The sequence below is a fragment of the Epargyreus clarus genome, unplaced genomic scaffold (genome assembly GCF_041222505.1).
Source record: "Epargyreus clarus isolate Ecla_fem2 unplaced genomic scaffold, WU_Ecla_fem_2.2 ptg000021l, whole genome shotgun sequence".
Taxonomy (NCBI): domain Eukaryota; kingdom Metazoa; phylum Arthropoda; class Insecta; order Lepidoptera; family Hesperiidae; genus Epargyreus; species Epargyreus clarus.
The window spans coordinates 9,801,991-9,820,209 of record NW_027332228.1 but is presented as its reverse complement, the minus strand read 5'-3'; the positions used below and the strand labels follow the sequence as shown (position 1 = coordinate 9,820,209).

Genomic DNA, 18,219 nt, shown 5'->3' with positions numbered 1-18,219 from the left:
TACGATGTGTTTTGCATGATGCTTCTCTGCAATATTAACGTAATTTTGTATAGGATTTATCATATTATACCAAATTGATTCAATGGTGCGTCTTATAAAATGCTTATGTTCACCAATAATAGTGACAATGATATCAATGAATTATATAGCGACCACATTGAAACGCGATTCAGAATTATATTTACTTATAAAATCTATATACATATATAACTGAAAGGTGACTGACTGACATAGTGATCTATCAACGCACAGCCCAAACCACTGGACTGATCGGGCTGAAATTTGGCATGCAGGTAGATGTTATGACGCAGGCATCCGCTAAGAAAGGATTTTGATCAATTCTACCCCCAAGGGGATAAAATAGGGGATGAAAATATTACTTCGTAACGCAAGCGAAGCCGCGGGCAAAAGCTCGTCATATTATAAAATGTTTGATTCAATAGTGCGCCTTATAAAAGGTTTAAGTTCACCAATCATAGTGAACAATGAATTATATTGAAACACATCGAAACGCGATTCGGAATTATCTCTACTTATAAAATGTGACATAAACGCGATCAAGAACCGTCCGTATCCGCAATTAAGACAAAATCTATAGCGTTCTTCTGAAAATCTCATTTCAGATGTCGTTCCAGATGTCTCTGGTAATGGCTTACGTAATTCAACGACTATACGCATTACGTACGCACTGCTAACTACTTTTGTTTCTAACTGGAACGCGACAAGAAATATCGATAAACCAGTTCCCAAACAAGGTTTGGTTAATTAATTATTAGTTACTCAATTAGTTTGTTGGTTACTTGCTGAAAGTTTCTGAAAAAAATATCTGATTATTTCTAGGTCTTTGTTTCTTTGTTTCTAACCGACGGAGGAGATATTTTGTCTTAAATAAGAATGAATGCTTTTAACATTATTTTCTTTTATTTTCATTTACTATTTAATTAGTTAATGCCGCCTATAGATTTTATGACCAAACCTTAATAGATAGGTATAAAGAGGATACTACTCACAAAGTATGATTCCTTAATTTATATCGCTTATACAGAATTGAATAAAATAAGGAGACGTAATACTTATAATACGCATACGACCACTTACATGAGAGCAAACATAATCAATAATGCAAAAAGATACAAAAATTTATATTTCCATAAGAAAACACCAATATTTTGTCATATTTCAGATGTTTATCTACATTTGTCCCAAACTTCGAGGAACTATCGCGGAAGAAATTTTCACACAATAGGTGTTCGCTCCATAAATCTGTATAAAAGAATAACAAAACTTTATGCTTAGCCATTATTATAAGCCATCAGTAGCTATTGATATTTGCTTTTGCGAAATATAGCCTTGGTCTGTTTTTGCTTATCTTTTAAAAGTTTCTAGACTTCATAAAAATCTGCTCGTTTGTCAATAGAGAAATTCATTTATTAGGTATTATTTTAATCAGTTTTGTACACAGATTTAAAATAGCTTTATAATAATTTATGTTATTCAAAAACTTCCTTTTATCTTTGTATCGGTAAATTGGAACAATGTGTTATGATATTAATGTTATCATATGCTTTTTAATTGCATAATATGATAATTATAATATTTATTCTACATATATTTGTGATTCATTATGTATTTTAATTCCTTCATGACAATTACAGATAGTTTCCAATTTCCAAGCATTCTATTCTACTTTTGAAAACGCTATCTTAAAGTGCCAAGGTTTGTGTTGTTCATAAGTTATCCCATTGGAATGTACTTTGACAGATGAAACTTTCCAACAACAAATATATCTGGAGCGTGTTACAAATAAAACGAAACACACTTACCTATTTGTGCAACAGCAAACACAATTGTATGGGCAGGCATTAGGCGCTTATTCATTGTGACGACAACGGCATGACACGGCACCGGTACCACAGATACATAATACCTAAATAATTAATAGTAAAGTAGTAGTACTAATTTTATTAGACTGTAATAGACTGTACTTTACGTACCAAAAGGTATTCCGGTACAGGTATTACACACAGCATCAAATTGTTCGCTGGAACTCTTCATTGCTTAGCATCGATATAAAATGATCCATTTATCTTGTGTTTTTAGTGTTAAATAGATAGATCTTTCTCGTGAAGGTTTCTCGTGGCTTGGTTTCATACGGACGGTGGTACACGCGCTACCTATTTAGATTTGTGTCTATGGCATTAACAAAACAGTACCCTTAGTATGATTTTTTATGTTTTTACAAATAATACTGTTTTGTATTTGTTTCCGTATTTACCCATACATTTCCAATCAGCGCCCCCAGAGAACTGTATCAGAACTGATTGGAAATGTATGGGAAATAGGTAAACAAATAAAAAAGCTGTCAATTTGTAAAAACTCATATTAATCCTTAGTATGAGTAAAAACTGATTAAAAATATGAGTAATATGAGAGTATAAGTAAATATGAGTAAAAACTCATACTAATCCTTAGTATGAGTTTTTAGAGACAGGAGTTCTGTCCCAAAAGAAGCGCCCATTCTCATTCTCCAGATCTATTTAACAAGCTGGAAATACTTGTTCGTCCATTTCGCTTTGTGATATTTTGTGTTGTTGTTGTTTGTTTTATTCGCTTTGTCCGTTCGTACCCGGATTGCATAAATTCAGTTTATCTGAACTCTGTTAGTATAAGCAAAGTTGAATTTTATTTGCAAATTAGCTCTTAATCTTATTTTTATTTTGTAGTTTCTTTTTATATTTATTCTGATCGGTTATTCAGAGTTTCAATATTAATATATAGTTACAATTATAAAAAAAAATAGTAATTCATCAACAAAATTCATAAAATTAAAATTTTATTGATATATTTTGCGCATACAATGGCGCAAAACTTAGCACGAATATAATCGCAAATCCGTCATTAAGTCGCCCTGACGACAATAACAGAATAGGCAATCCACAATCGTAAAATATCCGTATTAGTAGAGGCACTCTTCAAATTAACTTGTCTTCTTCAATAAGGTAATTCTATATCATAAATTAATTTACTTTATATGCCTGAACAACGACTTTCCGCTGTAGATAAATATATTTTTTCAAATGTTATTATATTTTTTTTAAAATCTTATGCCAAAAATATATCTGTCCGTAAGTTAATTAGTGCCACTCTGACATCTGGAGGCACGGCAGTGCCTCCGCCAAGTCGAGCCTTAACTTGTCTTCTTCAATAAGGTAATTCTATATCATAAATTAATTTACTTTATATGCCTGAACAACGACTTTCCGCTGTAGATAAATATATTTTTTCAAATGTTATTATATTTTTTTTAAAATCTTATGCCAAAAATATATCTGTCCGTAAGTTAGTTAGTGCCACTCTGACAAAGAATGTCCATTTACATTGGGATTATTTTAATGCTTATATGATTTGTTACGTTATAATCCACTTTATTGAATACTTTACGGAATGTCGGTTTTTGGCCAGTTCTAACTGGATTGAATTGATGACAGGAGAATTTCATCCAAGACAAAGTATGATCGTCAACTTACAATAAGTAATTTGACACATCACTATGCCGTTGTACACTTGACAAAAACAGCATACATTTCCAAATAATCATTATTACGTAAATAATCAACACATTACATCCACCTACGCTTAAGCAATGCAATTACATCGTGGTCGCTTTTCAACAATACATTAATACGAATTGAAGATAAATTGGAATGTATTTTTCATGTTCACGCACAATTTATTGCCTTTAAATAATTGCCTTTCATTGGTTTTTAAACATTATAAATTAAGTCATCTCATTATTCAAGAATGTGTTTAATGTAATAGGTATTTTTGTTCCATAAAATATATTTGTATTTTTCAAGTAACAGAATACAGCAATAAAAATACAAACGGAAGTTTCTTTAAACTTATTTAATGATCTATCTGAAGATGGGTAGACGTAAAAAAATCACCAAAAGATTTATTTTAATGTCACTTGCGTCCAGTCGTCGACTTGCGCTCGGTAAGATCATGTAGGCTCTTTGTGTGTGCCATCTGCCTTCTATTTCCAACGTGGACTAGTCGTGCTACCGCGTGTGTTTTGTGAATTGCATAGAAACTAATCTTCAAGAAGACCAGGCCATGTCTACTTCATTGATTGACTACTACTTTATTGTGACAACGCCGTACACATGACCCCCAGGACACGATTCGAGTCTGCAGATCGTATTGAATGGCAAGGTTAGTAATACATTTTTATCTACTCATCTAATTTAAAAATAGTACCTCTTAGAATTCTATACATAATGCAGTACACTGAATTTATAGACATAGGCAAATAGGCATACCTGCGTTACCGCCTGCGTGCCTGCCTATGTGACTCACACAAAACTACACAAAGTATAGGTAATTTTCGTTATGTATTGCCAATGAAATGTCTTTTTACCCGACTCCAGAGAAAAAGGTTTTTCAAATGTGTATGTGTCATTCTGTGGCACGCTCTGCAGCCAAAACGGCTCGACGGATTTAACAGGTGTCGTTGAACTCTTCTAAATTGTATAAATGACTAAGGCTATATTTTTAAGTAGTCGGGTTTTTGTTTTTATAGTAATTCTCTAGTTTTTCATTAAATTCTGGAGCTAACCAGAGCCAGTTGCTCCTCGCCTTAAAACCGACTTCATTAGTATAATTTGTTTAACTGTGGGATGCTTGTATATTTTACCATTTTTAGAATTATAAAACACGTAAAGCCGACGTTTCTCATTCTAGAAAGTTATTTTAAAAATCTTAGTCATTATATTCGTTTGAACTGAATTTGAATTTGAACATTTTTTTAACTCCAATCAAATGTTTAATTTACTAAGTAAGTAAGTAATTATAGTTTAAATTTAAAATTTTTAATACTTACACCCAATTCGTCAAGTCTATGGAATGTTTTCAAATCGTTCTAAAAGTCTTCGACGTTGGCTTAATAACTCCACTGATAAGAAGTTAATCCCATATTTTCTTAGAAAGTTGTTCGTCATATAAAGAAGTATTGAATAATTCCATTTTCCCTCAGCCTAATAGAATAACTTCAGCGTACGAGCTTAATCACAATTTGATAATGCGACTAAAATCAAACGTGATATATCCGAATCAGCCGCCACAAATTACAGTCTAATTAACCAGTTTCACTCATCGAAAACGATCGTATGAAATTTTGTGTAAACAATAAGCTATTTTGTTAATCGCACATTTATAGCAATACATACATATGTATAGTACACTAGCTGACCCGGCAAACGTTGTGCTGCCATATAAATAAAAAAAATGTTAAGGGTGAACAACTCTTATCACTTACAGGTTTGAAAAATACATAGAATATTTGAAACTGCGATGGTAGCGAAGTCTGTCGAATCCAATGTGAAACATTCCAAAATCAACAACTACTTACGAATTAAAAATTAATTAAAAAACCTTTTCCCACACACTAAATTGTGTATCTAAACCATTCTCAAGTCACCTTGAACAGACACAACAAATTTCATCAAAATCAGTCTAGTCGTTTAGGAGGAGTTCAGTGACATACACACGCACATAAGATATATGTATATTAAGATTTATTTTTTATATTATGATGAAAGAGCATACGTGCATGCAGTCCGGCCGATGGTGAGTGATCATTGCCGCCCATGGACATCTGTAATCTACTCCACATAGAGTGGAGACTATTCTTGAAACTGATCACTAGCGTTGCCACAATGTTCTGAGGACAAAGACGGTTGCCTCATAATGTAAGTGAGCTACATTTCTATTTACTGCGTTAATTGTGTATGTTTAAATAACACTTGTTCAAATATGTCATATTCTTTTCAATTATTCAAAATTCAAAATGAAGTAGTGCAACATGTAAACAACATGTGGATGTACAACATGTACATGTACATTAGCAAAAAAGAGTTTTTTTACCATTGGACGAACCACATTTTCGACCGCTCACGTCTAAAGAAAATTAATTAATTTAATGTAATTTAATCTCAGCTATAGGTAAAGTATAAATATTTTAGAGTTCTGTTATCATTACTGGTTATAAAACAGAAACCTTAATTCAAAAACTATATTCAATTACTATAATCGGTCCTTCATTTCATCATAACTCCATTTTGCGATTACCAAATATTGCATGTCGGTACCAGCTCGTAAATTACTCCGGTCTAATTTACCGTGTGGCACTTGATGAAAACCATTTGTGTTGCTACGACCGTAGAGTAGTGTGTTAACTGGGAACAGATATTCTCTTTGATGCTAACATTGCTATCATATCGGTCAGTCATGACGCTTCATTGGGTTGATGTGTCCATTACTTTAATGTAATGCAGGTGTTTGAAGCATTCGGCTATGAGTGAATAAATATATTTTTTGGTAAAATTTCGAATATACAGAAGCCTTATAGTGTTTAATTAAAAAAATGGATATGGAACCAACTACGAATTAGAACAACAAGAAAATAGACCACTCGAAACTCGAATTATACTCGTATTAACCTAAAATTGGAGCAACTCTGAAAGGTTATTTTTTTACCATTGGACTAATCACACCTAAAATTTGTTAATATAATTGAATCTCAGCTTTAATGTAAAAATGATTTTAGGGTTATGTTATCATTCATTAATAGTTATAAATTGAAGCCTTAATTCAAAAACCATATTCAATTACTATAATCGGTCCTTCATTTCATCATAACTCGATTTCGCGATTACCAAATATTGCATATCGGTGCCAGCTCGTAAATTACTCCGGTCTAATTTACCGTGTGGCACTTGATGAAAACCATTTGTGTTGCTACGACCGTAGAGTAGTGTGTTAACTGGGAACAGATATTCTCTTTGATGCTAACATTGCTATCATATCGGTCACAGTCATGACGCTTCATTGGGTTGATGTGTCCATTACTATAATGTAATGCAGGTGTTTGTATATATTTCATAGTTTAATCGTATTTGTTTATAAGCTGTGGTAAAACAATTGTCCGAAGTCCAACTTACTCAATTAGTCCTCAGAGCACTGCCTCTAAGGTTGGTTACACTACCTTACTTAATGTATCTGTAACTGACTTTAGGTAGGACTCTTATTTTATCTGGGGTTAATTAAGGATGTCCATACGCGGCAGTAGCAATTGCTTCGGATAGACCGCATGCTCGTCCGCAACTTCTATCTATTAAAACAGCTAAGATTTTGTGGAACTTAAAAGCACATCTTAATTGACTTTCTTACAAAAAGTAAAAAGTTCGACCTCATTTAAGTAGATTTGAATATTATCTGCTCATGCTCTGCGCCTTAGGTATTTGTGTTGTTCTCTTTATATTTATACAAGGTACGGGAAAATCTGGGAAACTGGGTCTTCGCGTGTATAAATCTAGATTATTGAAGTATTTTACTTTATTTATTCACTGTAACCGTATCTCGAATTTTAGTATATATTCACATCTTTCCAACTACATTTAAATAATATAATTAAGCTAATGTAGTAGCCATTTTTATTTCATATTTCAATTACAATTTAGAGTTTCAGAGATAATAAATATTTTGACAGTCATGTAGTAAAGTTACATATTATTATAATATACAACATAAGCGCCAAGTAAGTCCGATAAGCACCGGGGAGGTCGACACAATTATGGAAATAAGCGACAGAGATTATACGTCTCGTTGAATACTGATTACAGTCCGTAATAAATATCACTTTTTGCGCGACACTTCGTTTAACTTGCATTTAATACGTTGTATTCGTAAAATACGAATGGCAAAAAATGTTGACAATATCTGCGCATGACAGATGACATTAAGTTAGATTTATAAAAAGAAAGCGTAATTACAAACGCAAAACCAAATGATTTTAAATATGTTAAGTAAATATTAGATGAGGATTATTTTCCGCCGACATGACATAAAATTAATAAGGGAACAGCCCACTTAGAGGAGATGTGTGGCGCGGCGAGAATATCTTCATAATATATTTTCAAACAAAATACAATAGCCATGGGCGCACGCCCATGACAGACGAATTCAATTAACGTCTCTGCTATTTAATGTGAATCCTTGCTAGACGTATCTTCTGTTTATATCTCTCCTTTTTTTTTTTTTTTTTTTTTGTTGACGAGGGGGAAACCTCCAAAAGGTACCCGATGCCTTGGGAGCGACACAGGGTTATGTGGGACTCTTACCGCACTAAAACCCCCCCGGTGGCCGTCCTCAGCGCTGCGTAGAGGACTCCGGGATCTCCAAAGGAACGCAACCGGAGTCCTCTTAGCGCATTGCCCCGTCGGGCTCCGCCCAGGTGAGCTTATCGCTCACCGCACCGTCTGGTGCATACGACGGTATGCGACCACACATACCGCCGTCCTTCCCGGGGCCGTTGGCTGGGTGGTTCGAGCTCCCACTCTTGCCACCCACGACCCCAGAAGCCCCCTTTTAGTCGCCTCTTACGACAGGCAGGGGATACCGTAGCCCTATTCTTGTCCCGGAACTACAGGGATACCTTGCCGGGGACCGCTAAGTACGGCCGCGGCGATTTCTCCTCCGAGCGGGTTCAGCGCGCTCCCTTGCTCGCTCGGCGTCTTCCTTCGCACACATGACCATGTCGCAGAAGGTGATCATGCCGTCCCAGGCTTCGCTGCGCTGAACCATCGCTCCGACGATGGCCGACGGAGAGAGATCCGGTCCCACTTTTTCGACGAGGATCCGCCGCTGCGACTCCCACGCCGGGCAGAACTGCAGCGTGTGCTGTGCGGAATCCTCGTCGTGCCCGCAATGGTAACACCGGGCCGTCTCTTCTCTTTGTATCCTTTTCAGATACTCACCGAAACAGCCATGTCCGGTGAGTATCTGAGTAAGGCGGTAGGTCACTCTACCCCTGCTCTTCAGCCAGGCCCGAAAGTTCGGTAGGATAGCGTCAACCACCCTTTGGCGTATGTTCCTAGGCTCGTGAAGCCGTTCGCGCCAGCACCTCAGAGCTCGCCATTTGGCTCTCCTCCGAAGCGCTCCGATCGTCTCTTCGTTGAAGAGTTCAGTCCTCTGACGGAGGACTCGGATCTTATGAAAGACCCGTGCGTCCATATCCGCCAGAATGTCCAGGGGCGGAAACCGCCCCAGGACTGTCGCCGCCTCATACGAAATGGTACGGTAACCTCGGGCGACTCTGATTGCGATCGTACGTTGCGCGGAATTCAGTTTCCGCGCACGACGCCGGCTGGCAGACAGTTTGTCCGACCATACCGGCGCACCGTAGAGCGCAATCGAGCGTATCACACCCGCGTAGAGACGGCGGACTTCTTCTCTTGGTCCCCCGAGATTCGGCAGCAGTCTGTGCATGGCACCCGCTACCTTATGAATCCGAGGGACGAGACGATCGAAGTGCTCGTCGAAGCACCAGCGGCTGTCCAATATTAGGCCAAGGTACTTCATGAACCTGCCTATCCGGACATCCGCTTCGCCGACACGCACTGAGGTCTCAGCTGGCTCGACTCTTAGCCTACGGCCGTGGAACCATATCGCCTCGGTTTTCTGGGACGCTACCTGTAGGCCCAACCCGCGGATCTTCGCTATGACGCGTGCTACCCCGAGCTCTGCTAGCCGAGCCGTTCTCGAAAAAGACACCCCTTCTGTGAGAACGAGGGTGTCATCGGCGTAGCAAACGATGCTCACTCCTAGTGGGAGCACCGTTTTCAGCACTGCGTCATATGCGATATTCCACAGTAGTGGACCCAGTACCGAACCTTGCGGCACCCCGCGCATGACGTTCCTCTCGTGAACGCTCCCGTAGCGACCTGGGAAGCGGATACGCCTGTCTGATAAGTAGGCCTTCAAAACCTCCTGTAAATAGGAAGGCACTTGATGCGCAGACAGGCCCTCCATGATCGCTCTCCAGGGTAGAGAATTAAAAGCGTTGACAATGTCAATGCTTACTGCCAAGACTACTCTACCCTGGGATATGGCCTGCTCTGAGAGCGTTCGGACGCGGAGAATGGCGTCTACCGTCGAACGACGCTGCCGGAAGCCGAATTGGTTTTCGGAGAGGTCCGGGCCGTGGCACGCTAAGTGCTGGCTAATTCGAGAAGAAATTATCCTCTCGAATAGCTTACCCGCCTCATCCAACAGGCAGATGGGTCTATAGGCTGATGGGGAGTCCCGAGGCTTGCCCCATTTGTGCAACAGCACTAACCTCGCCTGCCTCCACACGGACGGGAATCGTCCATAGCGCAAGCAGGCGGTGAGCAGGTTTTGAAGCCTCCCCCCCAGCACTGTCAGCGCCAAGACCCAAGCCTGGCCTGGAATTCCATCCGGCCCCGGAGCAGTTTTTCGCCTCGTCATGCGCCTTATGGCTCCGTCGAGCTCGCAAGAAGTGACTGCCAAGTCGTCTGACCAACCAGGGAGATCCGGCGACGCGGCGCGAGGACCCGTTTCGTCAGTGGTTCCTGGAAACAGGCTGTCCACCACTGTGTCCACGAAAAGCGGGTCGAGAGTTTCCGTGAGAGGAGGCATCCATGGACGTAACTTGCCGAGCACCATCCTGTACGGGCGTCCCCATGGGTCCCGGTCAAGCCCCTCCACGAGTGCGCTCCAGTTCCGGGCCTTGCTTTCGGCGATTGCGCCCTGAAGCAATGTCGTTGCGACCCGGTACTCCACGTACTTCTCCTCCCTCTCCGCAGCGCCGGCTGACCGGCGACGTCGAGCCCGAGTGTACTGGCGTCTGGCACGCAGGCAGGCTGCACGCAACCGTGCGATGCGCTCCGTCCACCAGTACACAGGACGTCTCCAGGCAGGTCTGACACGCGGCATCGCGGTATCGCAGATGGCCGCCATGTCATCCCTGAGCCGGATCGCCTCCCGTTCGGGTTCGAGCTGGTCATCCCCTTCGGCGGCACTAGACCAGTCAACGACGTGGGCAGCAGCAACGAGCAGGTCTCGATTGAGCCGCTTCAATGCCCATCGACGCGGCTGATCATTTGCACGGCGGGCGTCTACAGCCGGAAGCTGTAACACTACGTCCACCAATATGTGGCGATGGTCAGACAACGTGACTAGGTCGTCGGCCACTCTCCAGCCCGTGACCAAGCGCTCGGCAGAAAGAGTCGCCCACGACAGGTCTACAACCGACTCTCCCTGCCAACGCACGCACGTGCTGACCGAGCCACGATTCAGCAGACGTAGGTCGAGCCCAGCTGCCCATTCGAGCGTTGCCCTTCCCTTGACACTGTCTCGTCTGTTTCCCCAGACCCTCGAATGGGCATTAAAATCGCCCATCACGAGTATCGGTCGGGGAAGACAGGACCGAACGCAGTTTGCCACACGGTCAAGGAACGTCTCGAATGCCGCCAGTGTGCAGTTCGGGGAGACATAGCATCCCAGCACCGCTAAGGGACCCCACTCCACTGCGACTATGCCCCGCTCGGAGTGAAGCCTGGAGAAAGGGGGATCTCCCTCACCGCCCGCCCAGTACACGGCGACGGACTGCGCATCATCTCCTGCCCACCGCGGATGCTCCGGAACTCTATAGGGCTCCGCCACCACAGCCAAGGAAACCGAACAGTCCACGAGGCATTGCTGGAGTAAGTCCTGCGCCCCGCGGCAGTGGTTCAGATTCCCCTGGAGTATCTTAAGTGACGGAGACCTATCCATTAAGAGTCCATCGCTTCCACTGGCGGACAATGGGACGAAGCGCTAGGATGCGCAGGCCCATCTGTCCGTGCTGAGCTGGCAGCTTTGGCCGCATTCTCATCCCCTCCGTTGCCTCTTTTCCTCCTTTTCGGAGGCGTGCACCTCTTGCTACCCAGGCGGTGGTCAGATGGACGACCGAGGTCCACGCATAGGGCGCATTTTGGTGTCTGTGCTTTGCATTGGCTCGCCCTATGACCGGGCTCGCCACATACGTAGCACAGAGCGCTCCTATCCCTGGTGCTGGTGCACTGGTGCCGAGCGTGCCCCATCTCGAGGCAACGGAAGCATTGGAGTGACCTAGCCGGCAGTATTTCCACCCTAGCGGACACCCACCCGACAAGAAGTCGCTTCGCAGCGGCCAGCTTCCGGATGGCTGTGAGGGGACAGCGCACCCATACTGTCCCCAAAGCCGAAGGTCTCTGCCGAATCTCTCCAACCTTAACGTCGGCGATCGCACACCCGCAGGTCGCAGCAATGGCGCTGGCGACATCTTCCTGGGTGACGGAATCGTCTAGATCCATCACCCTGGCCTCGCCCTGTTTTGAGGGCCTCGCCACTTTGACGCCCATCTCTGCGACGACCGCTTGCAGCTTCCCTGCGAGTACGTCAGCCTTCTCGGCGCTGTCCTCGCCAGCCACTTCGAGTAGTAAGCCACCATTGAGGGCTTTCTTTTGGCGCAACTCGACGATGCCCAGATCGGTCAGTTTTATCTGTCCCCTCGCGGTCCTCATCACCTCCGCATAGGTGACGTCTGACCCTTCGGGCACCGTTACGGTGACTGCCGCCGACTTCGGTACTCGTGGGAGCCTCCGCTTGGCCGCCTTCCTCTTCCCAGCCCGGCCCTTTTTGGGTGCCTGAGCCGTCGGTGCCTGCGCAGGACTTTGGCCTTTGGCCGCAGGACGCCGTTGTGGAGCACCCTTTCCTCGCCCGCGACTTGGAGATTGCCTCCGAGCTGGCTCCGCTTGGGTCAGGGGTGGGGCACGCTCCCTCGCCCTAGCTTTGCGCCCCACAACTGTTACCCACGTCTCAGCTTGCGCGGTCGAAGTCGACGCAACCGTAGGCCGCACCGGTGCTTTGACCGCTGTAGGACGCGCGGGCGTTACGGGTGGGGCCTTCTGCCCTAAGGGGGGCCGGATCGCTCTGCCGGGGAAGAGCTCATCCCTAAAGGACGCCAACTTTCGATCTATTATTGACCCGATTTGGTCCATCAAGTCGTCCGTCCGATTTCCGGCCCTCCTCATTTCAGCTCCAGTCGGTTCGGGTCTACTCGAGGCCTTCTCACGGCGCAGCTTATTTAGTTCCGCAGTGAGAGCCTCCACCTTGTCATGCAGGCCAGTAAGCTGGGAACGCAGCGTGGCGTTCTCTTTTTCTAGGTGCGCAGTGGTCGCCCGCTGCACTACCTCCGTTGCTGCTGCCTGAATGTGTCGCACGGCCATGCGGATGGTGCGCATCATATCGCCCTTCACATTACGGGACTTTTCCGCGACCTGTTCGATAATCTCCAGGTTCTCGATTATACGAGAACCTAGGTCGCCTGTAGGCTGCTCAAGCATCTCCCGGCTCAGCTCTTCGGCACTCGGGAGAGCCGCCTTTGCCCTAGTCTTGGCCGCTGGAACTGGGGGGGCCAGGAAACCGTCTTCATCCTTGCCTGACTGGAGCTTCATGGTCTTCTTTTTAGGGCGCTCGCTTCCGCTATTGTTAGCCGGTAGCGCTCTCTTACGGGCGCACATCGACGTGGCTATGGAATGATCCGACACTCCGGACATAAGGGAACAGTCCGATGACTCGTCCCCGTCCGACGAGACGGCTGGTGTAGGTGGGGCTACTGTCCTTCCCTTAACCTGCCGCGTCCTCCTTCGAGTCGTTGGCCCAGCGGGCATTTTATCCATCTCGTTTATCAAATCAGAGTCCGGTATCGATAAGCTTTGGTCGTGTTTACGAAGGTCGGCGGATTGCCGACCTACGAGGCAGTTGTTGCCCCCTCCAGAGTACGTGGGGCAGCCCTCCGCCGTAGCAGAGGGGTGGGATTCTCCCTCTCGGGTACCCACCTGGAGACCGTTTTCGCAACTAGCCTTATTCATATTTGCTTCTTTTTTAAGGGGTGAGCTCCCCTGGGCCGCTCTTAGTCTGGTCCTTCACCCTTCGCCTTCCGGTATGAGTAACTCTGCCGTATAGCCTCGGGGATCATTAGAACACGCAAGCCCCCCCACCACGACAAGGTGGCAGCCCATTCGGGGGGGGTTTATATCTCTCCTAGGGCAAAAAAAATAAATTTAGTAACCTATTTTTTTTAAACCTACTACCAAAAAATAAAATTATATCATGTCGTTATATTTTTTTCACAAAAACGCATTTTCGTTTAACAATCGACTAACGTGGCTATTTGCCAAAACTTATTACAATTCTGTATTAAGCTTATATATAAAAGCATCGTCTAAATCACATTGAGAATAAAGGAACCTCTCTGATAATTAAAGTCCTTACAGCAATAAGTTATTGAGTATTCATTTAGGTTTTATTTATGAAACCAAAAGTATTTTCCCGTAAAATGTGTATTGAGGTGTTTATATCTATCATAGCACAGCTGCACAGACACAGATTGTCAAAATTTTGTTTCGAAAAAATGATTCTGCCTGCCACGACTTGTGTCTGACACGTTCAATGTCTGTAGATATAAACGCGGTCTTTCACGTATAACTTAAATCACAACAACATAAAATACGAATATAAAAGCGATATAGACAAAAGCTATCCTATACAGACCAAAAATCGTTTGAAACGGAACGAGACAAAGCAAAAGCAATATTGATCAATCATCGAAAAAGCGAAATAACTGTTACTGCAAAGAACGGCCGCTGCAATAAAGTTAAAGTGTGTGATATTTGGCGCATATTCAGGGCGCTCGCTAAAATTGACGCGGGTGCACGCTCGTGGTTGTATTGAATTGTATGAGCGACGCCTTAGACGCGTGCGGCATTTACACGCGCGGCGGGCAGCAGGCTCACGATACGTATGCGTGCAGTAAGCTAGCTGCCCGTTACATAACGCTGCCCTTATATACCGCATGTTACGACGGTTATCCTGTCGCACGTGTTTACGTCTGCTGCATCCCCCACACACATGCATTAAATCGCTGCAGTCTTTTCGCGACCCGTGTGCGCGTGTGTATAAACTGCTATGATACAAGTAACATGCATGCAAGTGGGACTCGCGTAAGGCATAAACACGCGTGACAATAAAAACGTCCACGACAGACACACGCGGCGGATCCCAGGCGTCCGAAGCGGATGCCGGCACCGTACAAACGGTGCAGACACCCTCTGTGCTTTTCGTTTGTAGATAGTCGGATATAATGAGTTTTCCTCGCAATGTCCGTATACGCCTCGAGCGCACGCCCCGCCATGCATATTCAAGTGCTAAGAGGCAAGTGTCTCAATGATATTTTCCAGCGCGAAACGGCCACTTTCTCATCCAGTTATGAGGACCCACTTAACGGAACGCACTTATGTTATCATAAAGATATTTACATCGTTTCGGGATAATAGTTAGATGCCTAGGGACGAAATTAGACCTATAATACAATTCTATTAAGCACTAATTTTTCTTATTTTTTATAATATAGGAGTAGCAGACGAGCTTGCAGTCCACCTGATGGTAAGTGGCTACTGCCGCCCATGGACATCTGTAATCAACCCCAGATAGGATTAGATATTCCTACCTGAGGTCGGCCACAGATGCGCCGCTACCCCTGAGGACTAAGCTGGAATGCCTCAGAAACTAATACTGCTGTTATTGGTTAGAAATAGGTGTGGCCGTGGTGCCGCCGGAGTCGAACCACAAAGGGTTCTACCACCTACAAAATCTTATGTAGATTTGCTGTATAAATTCTTTGTTTATACCATTCATGATGTGATTATATGGTACGATATTTTAGGAGAATGTTAGTGTACAGGAAATAACAGAAACAATGGACTATTTTGCAAATGTCTGGAGTCTGGATCCATACTGTGTTTTGTTACAGTAGTAATTTCTCGCTCTTTGTTCTTAACAGAATTCCTAAAGCACTCTGTATTTTTCTATTTCTATTATCTCACTGTGTACTAGTTCAATGTATGTATAATGTCTTTTAAAACCTCATACGATTTTTTTTACAAAACCTCTTAACCAATATTTGACTAAACATAATACGTTAAGAACTTTTTCAATAAAAATTACTACATATGTTTTTTTTTATAATATAAAAGTAGCAGACGAGCATGCAGTCCACCCGATGGTAAGTGGCTACTGCCGCCCATGGACATTTGTAATCAACCCCAGATAGGATTAGATATTCCTACCTGAGGTCGGCCACAGATGCGCCGCTACCCCTGAGGACTAAGCTGGAACGCCTCGGCAAAGTCTGTCTCCCTTACCACACCCTTCAAACCGGAACACAGCAGCGCCTAACACTGCTGTTATTAGGTAGAAATAGGTGTGGCGGTGGTGCCGCCGGAGTCAAACCATAAAGGGTTCTATCACCTTCAAATATGTTTGTTAGTATATACAATATATAGGTACAGTTTCAAACAAAAGCGTTATAAAAACTTATTTAAACATTTTCCGAACCTAATGAAAATATGCAGTGTTAATTTTGAATTAAACTTTAATTTGTTAATTTATTTCCATCATTATCAAAAATACAGCATTGTAAAATAGAACATGAGGCTAATTACTCGTAGGATTAGCTTTAATTAACACACAATATGTAGTCAATTACGCTGAAAACAGGCACTCAAAATACGAGTATTATTTCGCAACGGCTAAAATATTTAACGTAGTTGGTTCGTCTAAAATGTAGAATAAAATATTTTACTATTTAGCTAAAACAATAACTTGCCTTAAAATGTATGTGGTAAATGGTACCTTCATTTTCTTTAACTTAAAATATAAGATAAGAATATCTTGATGCTCAGCATCTCAGGATAATTTCTTTGTCACTTTTTTATTTGAAGATATTTGTCACTTTCGCATATGTATACGATCTATCTCTGATATTTTGCGTATTGTTAAACATAATACAATATACAACAACAATCGAAATAAAACTTCCAAGAACGAAATATTTCTCTTTATATTCCTACAAGGCGACCCCTTAAAATATTTTCCCAATACGTGCCGACGAAACAAATAACCAATATCCAAATAACATTATTGTATTGAAAATGATAGCAGAGGCAGTAAGAAAATCTCATTAATCGTACCTCCACGTGACACGACAATCGGAAACGAAAACGAATTTTCTTCGCGATTGTATTTATTGGTACGCTTTTTTACGAAATTACGAATTGCCTGTGGTTTGGGTCGATAAATATTAATTAATACGATTGTGTTTTTATACAAACGGAATAAATAAATGTTTCTTTTTCACTTCGATATGCTGGTAAGGAAACGATCGTATTTTTTGTATAACAGACGTAGCAAACGAACACTCCGCCTGATGGTAAATGCTACGGCCGCTCACGGACATCTGCGCTAAGCCCAAGATAAGATTAGATTCCTACCTGAGGTCGGCCATTTGGTGCATTGCTAAGCCCGAGCTAACGACTAAGTTGGAACGCCTCGGAAAAGTATGTCTCCCTCATCAAATCCAGAATACAGTAGCGCTTAACACTCCTGTTATTAAGCAGAAAAAGCCACAGGAATCGAGCCACAAAAGGTTCTAACTCTAGTCTAAACAATAAATTTATACGTATTAAAAGAATTAAAAGAGTACTTAACTGTGAAACTTTTGTTCATTATATATGACTGGTAGACAGGGTTTGTTTTGAACAAACAAATCACAAAGTATAATATCACAAGTTTTAACTTCTGACAGCTAGCCTTTGTACATTACACTCGCACAGTCGAACTGAATTCAGAAACACAAAATATTATTTTGTGCAGAAATTTGTCGTTCTCATAAAATTTAAACCCATGAAATTAAATGTTCTTGATATGGAACGGCATAATCAATAAAATGAACTGAATTTTATTTTACCTTATTACTTCCAAATGAAGCAAACTATACGGAACATTATAGATGTTACAGTCAAAACACTTACCCAGGTAAAAGTACTTTGGACAATGATATTTTTCAAACCGGGTTGTTTATATTTTGTCGTAATACTGCGAATGTACTAAAATTAGCGTGAGTATAATCTTCCCAATAAATCTATTTAATTTCTCTTGCAAGTCCCGTGATACGCAAAATGAAAATGAATATCACCCACAAGAGTGAAAACAATATTCTGAAATTTCTTCTCGATCCACTTATGAACAATAAAGAGTGTCTTTTTGGCCGATCTCTAGGACTTTAATGCTATCCGGGATTGTTCCTTTTCTACTTCTATAATATAAATTATCTAGAATTTTTGGCTAAAAAGTAAAAGTACCCAAAATGTAATCGGGTTAGCTTTTCGCACCATTATGGGCGTACAATATTTATGGTACAATAATTATGGCTAGATGTAGCCTAAAAATGTGTTCTAGAGTTTTATTATCGTGCATATAGTCATGTGAACTTACAAA

At 42.4% G+C, this 18,219-nt stretch overlaps 1 protein-coding gene across 1 annotated transcript; it reads right to left on the bottom strand.

Moving 5' to 3' along the window:
- Positions 1-11,633: 11,633 nt before the first annotated feature.
- On the bottom strand, positions 11,634-13,754 carry LOC140750831 (uncharacterized). The gene has a single exon (XM_073084557.1). It carries the CDS (start codon positions 13,752-13,754, stop codon positions 11,634-11,636), a length of 2,121 nt encoding a protein of 706 aa, XP_072940658.1.
- Between the last annotated feature and the right edge of the window lie 4,465 nt (positions 13,755-18,219).

Excerpts from the sequence above, each read along its gene's own strand:
- LOC140750831 (XM_073084557.1), bottom strand. The coding sequence starts at position 13,754 with ATGAATAAGGCTAGTTGCGAAAACGGTCTCCAGGTGGGTACCCGAGAG.